This window comes from Oncorhynchus gorbuscha, linkage group LG01 (assembly GCF_021184085.1).
Source record: "Oncorhynchus gorbuscha isolate QuinsamMale2020 ecotype Even-year linkage group LG01, OgorEven_v1.0, whole genome shotgun sequence".
NCBI classification, from domain to species: Eukaryota; Metazoa; Chordata; class Actinopteri; order Salmoniformes; family Salmonidae; genus Oncorhynchus; species Oncorhynchus gorbuscha.
In genome coordinates this window covers 120,247,958-120,262,143 of record NC_060173.1, presented here as the reverse complement: position 1 = coordinate 120,262,143, position 14,186 = coordinate 120,247,958, and the positions used below count along the sequence as shown (strand labels likewise).

Genomic DNA, 14,186 nt, shown 5'->3' with positions numbered 1-14,186 from the left:
CGCATCCGCTACAAGACCATGGTGCTTGCCTACGGAGCTGTGAGGGGAACGGCACCTCAGTACCTCCAGGCTCTGATCAGGCCCTACACCCAAACAAGGGCACTGCGTTCATCCACCTCTGGCCTGCTCGCCTCCCTACCACTGAGGAAGTACAGCTCCCGCTCAGCCCAGTCAAAACTGTTCGCTGCGCTGGCCCCCCAATGGTGGAACAAACTCCCTCACGACGCCAGGACAGCGGAGTCAATCACCACCTTCCGGAGACACCTGAAACCCCACCTCTTTAAGGAATACCTAGGATAGGATAAGTAATCCCTCTCACCCCCCTTTAAGATTTAGATGCACTATTGTAAAGTGACTGTTCCACTGGATGTCATAAGGTGAATGCACCAATTTGTAAGTTGCTCTGGATAAGAGCGTCTGCTAAATGACTTAAATGTAAATGTAAATGTAGTTGGAATAGGGTCCAGTATACAGCTTGAAGGTTTAGAGGCCATGATTATTTTCATCATTGTGTCAAGAGATATAGTACTAAAACACTTGAGCATCTCTCTTGATCCTAGGTCCTGGCAGAGTTGTGCAGACTCAGGACAACTGAGGTTTGGAGGAATACGCAGGTTTAAAGAGGAGTCCGTAATTTGCTTTCTAATAATCATAATCTTTTCCTCAAAGAAGTTCATGAATTTATCACTGCTAAAGTGCAAGTCATCCTCTCTTGGGGAATGCTGCTTTTTAGTTAGCTTTGCCACAGTATCAAAAAGGAATTTCGGATTGTTCTTATTTTCCTCAATTAAGTTAGAAAAATAGGACGATCGAGCAGCAGTAAGGGCTCTTCGGTACTGCACGGTACCGTCCTTCCAAGCTAGTCGGAAGACTTCCAGTTTGGTGTGGCGCCATTTCCGTTCCAATTTTCTGGAAGCTTGCTTCAGAGCTCGGGTATTTTCTGTGTACCAGGGAGCTAGTTTCTTATGAGACATTTTTTTAGTTTTTAGGGGTGCAACTGCATCTAGGGTATTGCGCAAGGTTAAATTGAGATCCTCAGTTAGGTGGTTAACGGATTTTTGTCCTCTGGCGTCCTTGGGTAGGCAGAGGGAGTCTGGAAGGGCATCAAGGAATCTTTGTGTTGTCTGTGAATTTATAGCACGACTTTTGATGTTCCTTGGTTGGGGTCTGAGCAGATTATTTGTTGCAATTGCAAACGTAATAAAATGGTGGTCCGATAGTCCAGGATTATGAGGAAAAACATTAAGATCCACAACATTTATTCCATGGGACAAAACTAGGTCCAGCGTATGACTGTGAGAGTGAGTGGGTCCAGACATGTTGGACAAAACCCACTGAGTCGATGATGGCTCCAAAAGCCTTTTGGAGTGGGTCTGTGGACTTTTCCATGTGAATATTAAAGTCACCAAAGATTAAACCTCCTCTAACCCTCCCCTAACCCCAAACCTCCCCTAACCCTCCCCCATACCCAAACCTCCTCTAACCCTCCCCCATCCCCAAACCTCCCCTAACCCTACCCTCCCCTAACCCTCCCTCAAACCTTCCCCCAACCCTCAACTAAAAACATTATGGACCTGACCAGAGAGGTGTATGAGCTGAAGAACAGTTTGCAGTTCAGCTCGATGAGTTTATTTAACAGGAGAACAGCAATATGACAGTAACCTGTGTTTCATTGAGAGAGGACATCAGTTCTGTATATGAATCCATGATGACAATGACGGAGAAATCAGATTATCTCCAGGGACAATCAAGGCGGAACAACATTGTTGTGGACGAAATTGCAGAATCTCCACATGAGATCCCGCCTCTTGAAAGCGGCAGCTCTGCCATTTATCTCAGAATAATGCTTGTAATCCATGGCTTCTGGTTGGGGTATGTATGTACAGTCACTATGGGGACGACGTCATCAATGCACTTATTGATAAAGACAGTGACTGATGTGGTGTACTCCTCAATGCAATCGGAAGATTGCACATGTCCAGTCTGTGCAAAACAGTCCTGTAGTTTAGCATCTGCTTCATCTGACCACTTTTTTACAGATCCAGTCACTGGTGCTTCCTGCTTTAATTTTTGGTTTTAAACAGGAATCAGGAAATGGAGGGTGAGGGAGAGCTTTGTATGTATCTCTGTGTGTGGAGTGAAGTTGGTCTCCAGTTTTTTCCCTTTCGTTGCACATTTAACATGTTGATAGAAATGAGGATAGAACTGATTTAAGTTTCCTTGCATTAAAGTCCCCGGCCACTAGGAGCGCTGCCTCTAGATGAGCGTTTTCCTGTTTGCTTATGGCGGTATGCAGCTCATTGAGTGCGGTTTTAGTGCCAGCATTGTTTGTGGTGAAAGCTATAAAAAATACAGATGAAAACTCACTAGGTAGATAGTGTGGTCAACAGCTTATCATGAGGTACTCTAGCAAAACCTAGAGACTTCCTTAGATATTGTGCACCAGCTGTTGTTTACATAAATGGCAAAAGCAGATTAGCCTCTTGTCACCTGATCCTCACAAGGCACCCCGATCTTTTTCGGCAAAATCTCTGTTTCTTTCTCCAGCGAATGATTAGGTTTAGGGCCTGTTGGGGTGTTTGGAGTATATCCTCCCTGTCCGACCCATTAGTGTTATCCATTCCTATGAACAGGTTTGGTAACTTAATATTCTTATCTTAATTAATGATGTTACATATAGAGGGAGTTTCTGTCAGATTGTAAATTGATCAGATTGAACAGATTGTAAATAAATAAAAGAGAAAGCAGATCTTCTTACAGACAGAGAGGTTCATTCCACATTTTATACAGACTACAAAGATGTGTCCTAAAATGATCCCCTGTGATAAAACGTAGTGCTGAATGGTAGATTGCAAGACATTCAACTCCACCTTTCATCGAGTCAGATAGCTTATTCATCACAAAACCATTTGACTTTGCTAATTAGTTTAATGGTTACTTCATTGGCAAAGTGGGCAAACTTAGATAGCAAATGCCAACAACGAACAGTGAGCCATCGTATTCATGCATAAAATAACAAATAATGAAATAAAAGCATTGCAAGTTTAAATGTTGTAAAGTTGGTGTGAGAGAGGTGGACAAATGATTGTTATCGATCAATAATGACAAACCTGGCATTAAACAAAGCATGTGTGTCCATGTATGCTCATGATTCAACCATATACGCACCATAAATCACAGCAAATGAAGTCACTGAAAACCTTAACAAAGAGTTGCAATCTGTTTTTGAATGGGTGGACATCTCTAGCACTGAACATCTCTAAAACTAAGAGCATTTGTATTTGGTACAAATCATTCCCAAAGTTCTAGACCTCAACTGAATCTGGTAATGAATGATGTGGCTATTGAACAAGTTGAGGAGACTAAATTACTTGGCGTTACCTTAGATTGTTAACTGTCATGGTCAAACATATAGATGCAGTGGTTGTAAAGATGGGGAGAGATCTGTCTGTAATAAAGAGATGGGGAGAGGTCTGTCTGTAATAAAGAGATGGGGAGAGGTCTGTCTGTAATAAAGAGATGGGGAGAGGTCTGTCTGTAGTAAAGAGATGGGGAGAGATCTGTCTGTAACATAGAGATGGGGAGAGGTCTGTCTGTAATAAAGAGATGGGGAGAGGTCTGTCTGTAATAAAGAGATGGGGAGAGGTCTGTCTGTGATAAAGAGATGGGGAGAGGTCTGTCTGTGATAAAGAGATGAGGAGAGGTCTGTCTGTAGTAAAGAGATGGGAAGAGGTCTGTCTGTAACATAGAGATGGGGAGAGGTCTGTCCGTAATAAAGAGATGGGGAGAGGTCTGCCTGTAATATAGAGTAGGGAGAGGTCTGTCTGTAATAAAGAGATGGGGAGAGGTCTGGCTGTAATAAAGAGATGGGGAGAGGTCTGGCTGTAATAAAGAGATGGGGATGGGGAGAGGTCTGTCTGTAATATCTGTCTGTAATATAGAGAGATGGGGAGAAGTCTGTCTGTAATATAGAGATGGGGAGAGGTCTGTCTGTAATATAGAGATGGGGAGAGTTCTGTCTGTAATATAGAGATGGGGAGAGGTCTGTCTGTAATATAGAGATGGGGAGAGGTCTGTCTGTAATATAGAGATGGGGAGAGGTCTGTCTGTAATATAGAGATGGGGAGAGGTCTGTCTGTAATATAGAGATGGGGAGAGGTCTGTCTGTAATATAGAGATGGGGAGAGGTCTGTCTGTAATATAGAGATGGGGAGAGGTCTGTCTGAGATGGTAAAGAGATGGGGAGAGGTCTGTCTGTAATATAGAGATGGGGAGAGTTCTGTCTGTAATATAGAGCTGGGGAGAGGTCTGTCTGTAATAAAGAGATGGGGAGAGGTCTGTCTGTAATATAGAGATGGGGAGAGGTCTGTCTGTAATATAGAGATGGGGAGAGGTCTGTCTGTAATATAGAGATGGGGAGAGGTCTGTCTGTAATATAGAGATGGGGAGAGGTCTGTCTGTAATATAGAGATGGGGAGAGGTCTGTCTGTAATAAAGAGATGGGGAGAGGTCTGTCTGTAATATAGAGATGGGGAGAGGTCTGTCTGTAATATAGAGATGGGGAGAGGTCTGTCTGTAATAAAGAGATGGGGAGAGGTCTGTCTGTAATATAGAGATGGGGATGGGGAGAGGTCTGTCTGTAATATAGAGATGGGGAGAGGTCTGTCTGTAATATAGAGATGGGGAGAGATGTCTGTCTGTAATAAAGAGATGGGGAGAGGTCTGTCTGTAATAAAGAGATGGGGAGAGGTCTGTCTGTAATAAAGAGATGGGGAGAGGTCTGTCTGTAATATAGAGATGGGGAGAGGTCTGTCTGTAATATAGAGATGGGGAGAGGTCTGTCTGTAATATAGAGATCTGTCTGTAATATAGAGATGGGGAGAGGTCTGTCTGTAATAAAGAGATGGGGAGAGGTCTGTCTGTAATATAGAGATGGGGAGAGGTCTGTCTGTAATATAGAGATGGGGAGAGGTCTGTCTGTAATATAGAGATGGGGAGAGGTCTGTCTGTAATAAAGAGATGGGGAGAGGTCTGTCTGTAATAAAGAGATGGGTAATATAGAGATGGTCTGTCTGTAATATAGAGATGGGGAGAGGTCTGTCTGTAATATAGAGATGGGGAGAGGTCTGTCTGTAATATAGAGATGGGGAGAGGTCTGTCTGTAATATAGAGATGGGGAGAGGTCTGTCTGTAATAAAGAGATGGGGAGAGGTCTGTCTGTAATATAGAGATGGGGAGAGGTCTGTCTGTAATATAGAGATGGGGAGAGGTCTGTCTGTAATATAGAGATGGGGAGAGGTCTGTCTGTAATATAGAGATGGGGAGAGGTCTGTCTGTAATATAGAGATGGGGAGAGGACTGTCTGTAATATAGAGATGGGGAGAGGACTGTCTGTAATATAGAGATGGGGAGAGGTCTGTCTGTAATAAAGAGATGGGGAGAGGTCTGGCCGTAATGAAGAGATGCTCTGCTTTTTTGACACCACACTCCAAATAGCAAGTCCTGCAGGCTCTAGTTTTATCTTCTCTTGATTATTGTCCAGTCATGTGGTCCAGTTCTGAAGGAAAGACCTAGTTAAACTGCAGATGGCCCAGAACAGAACGTCTTGCTCTTCATTGTAATCAGAGGGCTGATATTAACACTATGCTGCCAGTCTCTCTTGGCTAAGAGTTGAGGAGAGACTGACTGTAATCAGAGGGCTGATATTAACACTATGCTGCCAGTCTCTCTTGGCTAAGAGTTGAGGAGAGACTGACTGTAATCAGAGGGCTGATATTAACACTATGCTGCCAGTCTCTCTTGGCTAAGAGTTGAGGAGAGACTGACTGTAATCAGAGGGCTGATATTAACACTATGCTGCCAGTCTCTCTTGGCTAAGAGTTGAGGAGAGACTGACTGTAATCAGAGGTCTGATATTAACACTATGCTGCCAGTCTCTCTTGGCTAAGAGTTGAGGAGAGACTGACTGTAATCAGAGGGCTGATATTAACACTATGCTGCCAGTCTGTCTTGGCTAAGAGTTGAGGAGAGACTGACTGTAATCAGAGGGCTGATATTAACACTATGCTGCCAGTCTCTCTTGACTAAGAGTTGAGGAGAGACTGACTGCGTCACTTCTTTTTATAAGAAACATTCATGTGTTGAAAATCCCAAATTGTTTGCATAGTCAACTTACACACAGCTATGACACGCACACTTATCCCTTGAAAATAAAAGAGAGCCGCAAACTCTAGGAGCTCAGATGCAATAATTAAATTTACACACACTTATCCCACCAGACATGCCACCAGGGGTCTTTTCACAGTCCCCAGAACCAGAACAAATTCAAGGAAACGTACAGTATTATACAGAGCCCTTATTGCATAGAACTCCCATCTCATATTAGTCAAATAAACAGCAAACCTGGTTTCAGAAAACAGATAAAGCAACACCTCACAACACAACGCTTCTCCCTCATGTGACCCACTTGTGTATCTGATAGATGCACCCACACACGCACACTACAAGTGTAGTATTTTGTCTGTAATGTATTTTTTGTTATGTCTCAGACCCCCGTTAGACTAGCTGTCTCCATGGTATCAGACCCCAGTTAGACTAGCTGTCTCCATGGTATCAGACTACAGTTAGACTAGCTGTCTCCATGGTATCAGACCCCAGTTAGACTAGCTGTCTCCATGGTATCAGACCCCAGTTAGACAAGCTGTCTCCATGGTATCAGACCCCAGTTAGACTAGCTGTCTCCATGGTATCAGACCCCAGTTAGACTAGCTGTCTCCATGGTATCAGACCCCAGTTAGACTAGCTGTCTCCATGGTATCAGACCCCAGTTAGACAAGCTGTCTCCATGGTATCAGACTACAGTTAGACTAGCTGTCTCCATGGTATCAGACCCCAGTTAGACTAGCTGTCTCCATGGTATCAGACCCCAGTTAGACTAGCTGTCTCCATGGTATCAGACCCCAGTTAGACAAGCTGTCTCCATGGTATCAGACTACAGTTAGACTAGCTGTCTCCATGGTATCAGACCCCAGTTAGACTAGCTGTCTCCATGGTATCAGACCCCAGTTAGACTAGCTGTCTCCATGGTATCAGACCCCAGTTAGACAAGCTGTCTCCATGGTATCAGACTACAGTTAGACTAGCTGTCTCCATGGTATCAGACCCCAGTTAGACTAGCTGTCTCCATGGTATCAGACCCCAGTTAGACTAGCTGTCTCCATGGTATCAGACCCCAGTTAGACAAGCTGTCTCCATGGTATCAGACTACAGTTAGACTAGCTGTCTCCATGGTATCAGACCCCAGTTAGACTAGCTGTCTCCATGGTATCAGACCCCAGTTAGACTAGCTGTCTCCATGGTATCAGACCCCAGTTAGACTAGCTGTCTCCATGGTATCATCTGATACCCAACAGAGTTTAAACTCTTAAACTCTGTTAGTCAGCGGTATTAAACTCTGTTAGTCAGCGGTATTCAACTCTGTTAGTCAGCGATATTCAACTCTGTTAGTCAGCGGTATTCAACTCTGTTAGTCAGCGGTATTCAACTCTGTTAGTCAGCGGTATTCAACTCTGTTAGTCAGCGGTATTCAACTCTGTTAATCAGCGGTATTCAACTCTGTTAGTCAGCGGTATTCAACTCTGTTAATCAGCGGTATTCAACTCTGTTAGTCAGCGGTATTCAACTCTGTTAGTCAGCGGTATTCAACTCTGTTAGTCAGCGGTATTAAACTCTGTTAGTCAGCGGTATTCAACTCTGTTAGTCAGTGGTATTCAACTCTGTTAGTCAGCGGTATTCAACTCTGTTAGTCAGCGGTATTCAACTCTGTTAGTCAGCGGTATTCAACTCTGTTAGTCAGCGGTATTCAACTCTGTTAGTCAGCGGTATTCAACTCTGTTAGTCAGCGGTATTCAACTCTGTTAATCAGCGGTATTCAACTCTGTTAATCAGCGGTATTCAACTCTGTTAGTCAGCGGTATTCAACTCTGTTAGTCAGCGGTATTCAACTCTGTTAGTCAGCGGTATTCAACTCTGTTAGTCAGCGGTATAAAGACGGAGACAGGAGGAATATGCTGTAGGACCTGTGTCTGTCTGTCTGTCTGTCTCAATGACGTCTGTCTGTCTGTCTGTCTGTCTGTCTGTCTGTCTGTCTGTCTGTCTGTCTGTCTGTCTGTCTGTCTGTCTGTCTCAAAGACCTGTCTGTCTGTCTCAATGACCTCTGTCTGTCTGTCTGTCTGTCTGTCTGTCTGTCTGTCTGTCTGTCTGTCTGTCTGTCTGTCTGTCTGTCTGTCTGTCTGTCTGTCTGTCCTGTCTGTCTGTCTGTCCCAATGACCTCTGTATGTCTGTCTGTCCCAATGACGTCTGTCTGTCTGTCTGTCTGTCTGTCTGTCTGTCTGTCTGTCTGTCTGTCTGTCTGTCTGTCTGTCTGTCTGTCTGTCTGTCTGTCTGTCTGTCTGTCTGTCTGTCTGTCTCAAAGACCTGTCTGTCTGTCTCAATGACGTCTGTCTGTCTGTCTGTCTGTCTGTCTGTCTGTCTGTCTGTCTGTCTGTCTGTCTGTCTGTCTGTCTGTCTGTCTGTCTGTCCCAATGACCTCTGTCTGTCTGTCCCAATGACCTCTGTCTGTCTGTCTGTCTGTCTGTCTGTCTGTCTGTCTGTCTGTCTGTCTGTCTGTCTGTCTGTCTGTCTGTCTGTCTGTCTGTCTGTCTGTCTGTCTGTCTGTCTGTCTGTCTGTCTGTCTGTCTGTCTGTCTGTCTCATGTTTTGGACAGCTGAGTCCTTTCGCCACTGTATTTCTGTTGGAGTTTGTGCTTAGGTTTTATATTATGGACCAATGTGGTTGACCAATTCAGGTTGTTTGTTGAGGTTATAAGTTATTGCCCACATGTTTCCTCCACTGAGGTCCTACTGTCCTGATGTCATGATTCTCCTCTTCTACCTCAGTGTGCTGGTGACCCAACAAGACACCGTGAAGATCAGTGACTTCGGAACGTCCAAGGAGCTTAGTGATAAGAGTACTCAGATGTCGTTCGCTGGTACGGTGGCCTGGATGGCCCCAGAGGTCATCAGGAACGAACCGGTGTCTGAGAAAGTAGACATCTGGTGAGTACAACAATAAGTAATCAAAAGAGAACCGTGGCGCACTCCCAGAAGCCTGGTGGGGGCGTAAAGAGAACCGTGAAGCCTGGTGGGGGCGTAAAGCCAACAAAGAGACCAACAAAGAGATGTTATAGGTTCTCACTCTTAAATGTTGCATAAATCTTACTTCATTATTCAATGTTTTTAATTGTTTTACTGCATCAGGGATAGCATACCCAGATGTTTCGGCTTTACAGCCTTCTTCAGTGAGTAGGTACAAATTTCTTTAATTCAAAACAACATTTGTTAAGGAACAACTGATGAGCAGCAGGTGCTTCTAATCAGGGTTGCCACTCATCAGCCAATCAGGTCCCTCTGGTCTACCTGTATACTAATTAGTCACAAAGAGATACAGAATTATAGGTTAAATACATCAATTCATGAGATAACCAAAAAGGACATCAGGTACAGCCGTTCATAAAAATATGTGGGGCCAACTCATGAACGATATATAAAATCCGTTACAGGCTTATTCTAAAATGGATTTTAAAATAAATATTCTCATCAATCTACACACACTACCCCATAATCTTAAAGTGAAAAATATTTTTTTTAGAAATGTTTGCAAATGTATTAAAAAACAGAAATACCTTTTTACGTAAGTTTTCAGACCCTTTGCTATGAGACTTGAAATTGAACTCAGGTGCATCCTGTTTCCATTGATCATCCTTGAGATGTTTCTTCAACTTGATTGGAGTCCACCTGTGGTAAATTCAATTGATTGGACGTGATTTGGAAAGGCACACACCTGTCTATATAAGGTCCCACAGTTAACAGTGCATGTCAGAGCAAAAACCAAGCCATGAGGTCAAAGCACTCCACCAATCAGGCCTTTATGGTAGAGTGGCCCGACGGAAGACACTCCTCAGTAAAAGACACAAGACAGCCCACTTGGAGTTTTCCAAAAAGCACCTAAAGACTCTCAGACCATGAGAAACAAGATTATCTGGTCTGATGAAATCAAGATTAAACTCTTTGGCCTGAATTCCAAGCGTCACGTCTGGAGGAAACCAGGCTCCGCACATCACCCGGCCAATACCAGCCCTAAGGTGAAGCATGGAGGTGGCACCATCCCTACGGTGAAACATGGTGGTGGCAGCATCATGCTGTGAGGATGTTTTTCACCGGCAGGGACTAGGAGACTAGTCAGGATCGAGGGAAAGATGAACGGAGCAAAGTACAGAGATCCTTGATGAAAACATGTTCCAGAACGCTCAGGACCTCAGACTGGGTGAAGGTTAACCTTCCAACAGGACAACGACCCTAAGCACACAGCCAGGACCACACAGAAGTGGCTTTGGAAAAAGTCTCTGAATGTCCTTGAGTTGCCCAGCCAGAGCCCGGATTTGAACCCGATCGAACATCTCTGGAGAGGCCTGAAAATAGCTGTGCAGCGACGCTCCTCATCCAACCTGACAGATCTTGAGAGGATCTGCAGAGAAGAATGGGAGAAACTCCGCAAATACAGGTGTGCCATCCTTGTAGCGTCATACCCAAGAAGACTCAAGGCTGTAATCTCTGCCAATGGTGCTTCAACAAAGTACTGAGTAAAGGGTCTGAATACTTATGGAAATGTGATATTTCTGTTTTTGTTTTTCATTCAAATTTGCAAAAACTTCAAGAAACCTGTTTTTCACTTCGTCATTATGGGATATTGTGTGTAGATTGATGAGGAAAAATAAATTATTTCATCATTTTTTTGCAAAATGTGGAAAAAGTCAAGGGGTCTGAACACATTATGCGCTGTGGGGTTATGTTGAGAGGAAGTTAATATAGCACATAGTGTTTGTTAACCCTCTGTGTGGTTGACAGGTTGTGTGGTATTATAATATAATAACCCTCTGTGTGGTTGGCAGGTTGTGTGGTATTATAATATAATAACCCTCTGTGTGGTTGGCAGGTTGTGTGGTATTATAATATAATAACCCTCTGTGTGGTTGACAGGTCGTTTGGCGTGGTGTTATGGGAGCTGCTGACTGGAGAGATCCCCTATAAAGACGTGGACTCCTCAGCCATCATCTGGGGTGTGGGTAGCAACAGCCTCCACCTCCCTGTTCCCTCCACATGCCCTGATGGGTTCAAGATCCTCATGAAGCAGACATGGTGAGATACGCAGATCTGAGATAAATATCCCTGCAAATATTCTAGGTCTTCCTGTATAATAACATGGATTCATGTTGCCCTCGCCTTCCTCTTTTTGGTTGGTCTCCACTCCACTCTCTTGTTCTCCTGCCTCTCTCCTTGCTATTTGCCTTTCTCCTCCCCTCCAGGCAAGGGAAGCCCAGGAACCGTCCGTCATTCCGTCAAATCCTACTCCATCTGGACATCGCCTCAGCTGATATCCTGGGAGCTCCTCAGGAGACCTACTTCAAGTCTCAGGTGAGAACACAACCATTCTAATCCCCTAGCATACCTGTCCTTATAGAGCATTCTAAGCCCCTAGCATACCCGTCCTTATAGACCATTCTAAGCCCCTAGCATACCTGTCCTTATAGACCATTCTAAGCCCCTATCATACCTGTCCTTATAGACCATTCTAATCCCCTATCATACCTGTCCTTATAGACCATTCTAAGCCCCTAGCATACCTGTCCTTATAGACCATTCTAAGCCCCTACAATACCTGTCCTTATAGACCATTCTAAGCCCCTACAATACCTGTCCTTATAGACCATTCTACTGTTTCCCCTGTGTCAGTCTGAGTGGAGGGAGGAGGTGAGGAAACACTTTGAGAAGATCAAGTCTGAAGGAACCTGCATCCACCGACTAGATGAGGAGCTGATCAAACGCAGGAGGGATGAACTCAGGTAGGAGAGAGAGATTTTGGATATACAGGTGAAGTCGGGAAGTTTGCATACACCTCAGCCAAATACATTTATACTCAGTTTTTACATTTAATCCAAGTAAAAATGCCCTGTTTTAGGTCAGTTAGGATCACCACTTTATTTTAAGAATGTGAAATGTCAGAATAATAGTAGAGAAAATGATTTATTTCAGCTTTTATTTCTTTCATCACACTCCCAGTGGGTCAGAAGTTTACATACACTCAAATAGTATTTGGTAGCATTGCTTTTATATTGTTTAACTTGTGTCAAACATTTCAGGTAGCCTTCCACAAGCTTCCCACAATAAGTTGGGTAAATTTTGGCCCATTCCTCCTGACAGAGCTGGTGTAATGGAGTCAGGTTTGTAGGCCTCCTTGCTCGCACACTCTTTTTCAGTTCTGCTCACACATTTTCTATGGGATTGAGGTCAGGGCTTTGTGATGGCCACTCCAATACCTTTACTTTGTTGTCCTTAAGCCATTTTGCCACAACTTTGGAAGTATGCTTGGGGTCATTGTCCATTTGGAAGACCCATTTGCGACCAAGCTTTAACTTCCTGACTAATGTCTTGAGATGTTCCTTCAATATAACCACATAATATTCCTACCTCATGATGCCATCTATTCTGTGAAGTGCACCAGACCCTCCTGCAGCAAAGTACCCCCACAACATGATGCTGCCACCCCTCGTGCTTCACGGTTGGGATGGTGTTCTTCAGCTTGCTAGCCTCCCCCTTTTTCCACCAAACATAACAATGGTCATTATGACCAAACAGTTCTATTTTTGTTTCATCAGACCAGAGGACATTTAAGTATCTTTGTCCCCATGTGCAGTTGCAAACCGTAGTCTGGCTTTTTTATGGCGGTTTTGGACCAGTGGCTTCTTCCTTGCTGAGTGGCCTTTCAGGTTATGTCGACTAGTTTTACTGTGGATGTAGATACTTTTGTACCCGTTTCCTCCAGCATCTCCACAGGGTCCTTTGCTGTTGTTCTGGGATTTATTTGCACTTTTCGCACCAAAGTACGTTCATCTCTAGGAGACAGAACGCGTCTCCTACCTGAGCGGTATGACGGCTGTATGGTCCCATGGTGTTTATACTTGCGTACCATTGTTTGTACAGATGAACGTGGTACCTTCAGGCATTTGGAAATTGCTCCCAAGGATGAACCAGACATGTAGAGGTCTACAATTGTTTTATCTGAGGTCTTGGCTGATTTCTTTTGATTTCCCCATGATATCAAGCAAAGAGGCACTGAGTTTGAAGGTAGGCCTTGAAATACATCCACAGTTACACCTCCAATTGACACAAATTATGTCAACTATCAGAAGCTTCTAAAGCCATGACATAATTTTCTGTAATTTTCCAAGCTGTTTAAAGGCACAGTCAACTTAGTGTATGTAAATTTCTGATCCACTGGAATTGTGATAACAGTGAATTATAAGTGAAATAATTTGTCTGTAAACAATTGTTGGAAAAATGACTTGTGTCATGCACAAAGTAGATGTCCTAACCGACTTGACAAAACTATAGTTAGTTAACAAGAGATGTGTGGAGTGGTTGAAAAACAAGTTTTAATGACTCCAATCTAAGTGTATGTAAACTTCCCACTTCAACTGTAGATAGATGTGTATTGAGCGTTCTGTCTCTCTCTCTAGACATGCTCTGGACATCAGGGAGCACTACGAGAGGAAGTTGGAGAGAGCTAACAACCTCTACATGGAGCTGAGTGCCATCATGTTGCAGCTGGAGGTCCGCGAGAAGGAGCTCATCAAGTACGTATAGAATGGAACCTGAATCCTACTACATCGATGTGGTAAAGGAGTCCATGGAGACGTTCCAGTGACCAGACTGAAACACATTCAACAAATCTGATCTACCTCAGTTGAAATTAGTCAAATCTGATCTACCTCAGTTGAAATTAGTCAAATCTGATCTACCTCAGTTGAAATTAGTCAAATCTGATCTACCTCAGTTGAAATTAGTCAAATCTGATCTACCTCAGTTGAAATTAGTCAAATCTGATCTACCTCAGTTGAAATTAGTCAAATCTGTCATGATTGATATATTGTAACGGGTCCAATTTGGATATATTTGGCTGTTTTAGCTGCATAACATGTAGAAGTTGTCCCTTTTCAGGTTTAGAAGAAGTGACTGCGAAATGCAATCTCTGTTTCTCTGGTCAGAACCAGGAAGAACAGGAAGGTCAGAACTAGGAAGAACAGGAAGGTC

At 43.8% G+C, this 14,186-nt stretch overlaps 1 protein-coding gene across 5 annotated transcripts in view; it reads left to right on the top strand.

The window, feature by feature from the left end:
• Positions 1–14,186, top strand: part of si:ch211-45c16.2 (mitogen-activated protein kinase kinase kinase 13) — a 177,563-nt gene that overhangs the window by 131,987 nt on the left and 31,390 nt on the right. For all 5 annotated transcript variants that reach the window (XM_046351128.1, XM_046350769.1, XM_046350861.1 and 2 more), the window contains 5 exons: positions 8,937–9,095; positions 11,076–11,234; positions 11,402–11,510; positions 11,829–11,938; positions 13,613–13,729. In XM_046351128.1, the coding sequence (XP_046207084.1) occupies positions 8,937–9,095; positions 11,076–11,234; positions 11,402–11,510; positions 11,829–11,938; positions 13,613–13,729 (654 nt within the window). The remainder of the gene's footprint in view (positions 1–8,936; positions 9,096–11,075; positions 11,235–11,401; positions 11,511–11,828; positions 11,939–13,612; positions 13,730–14,186) is intronic.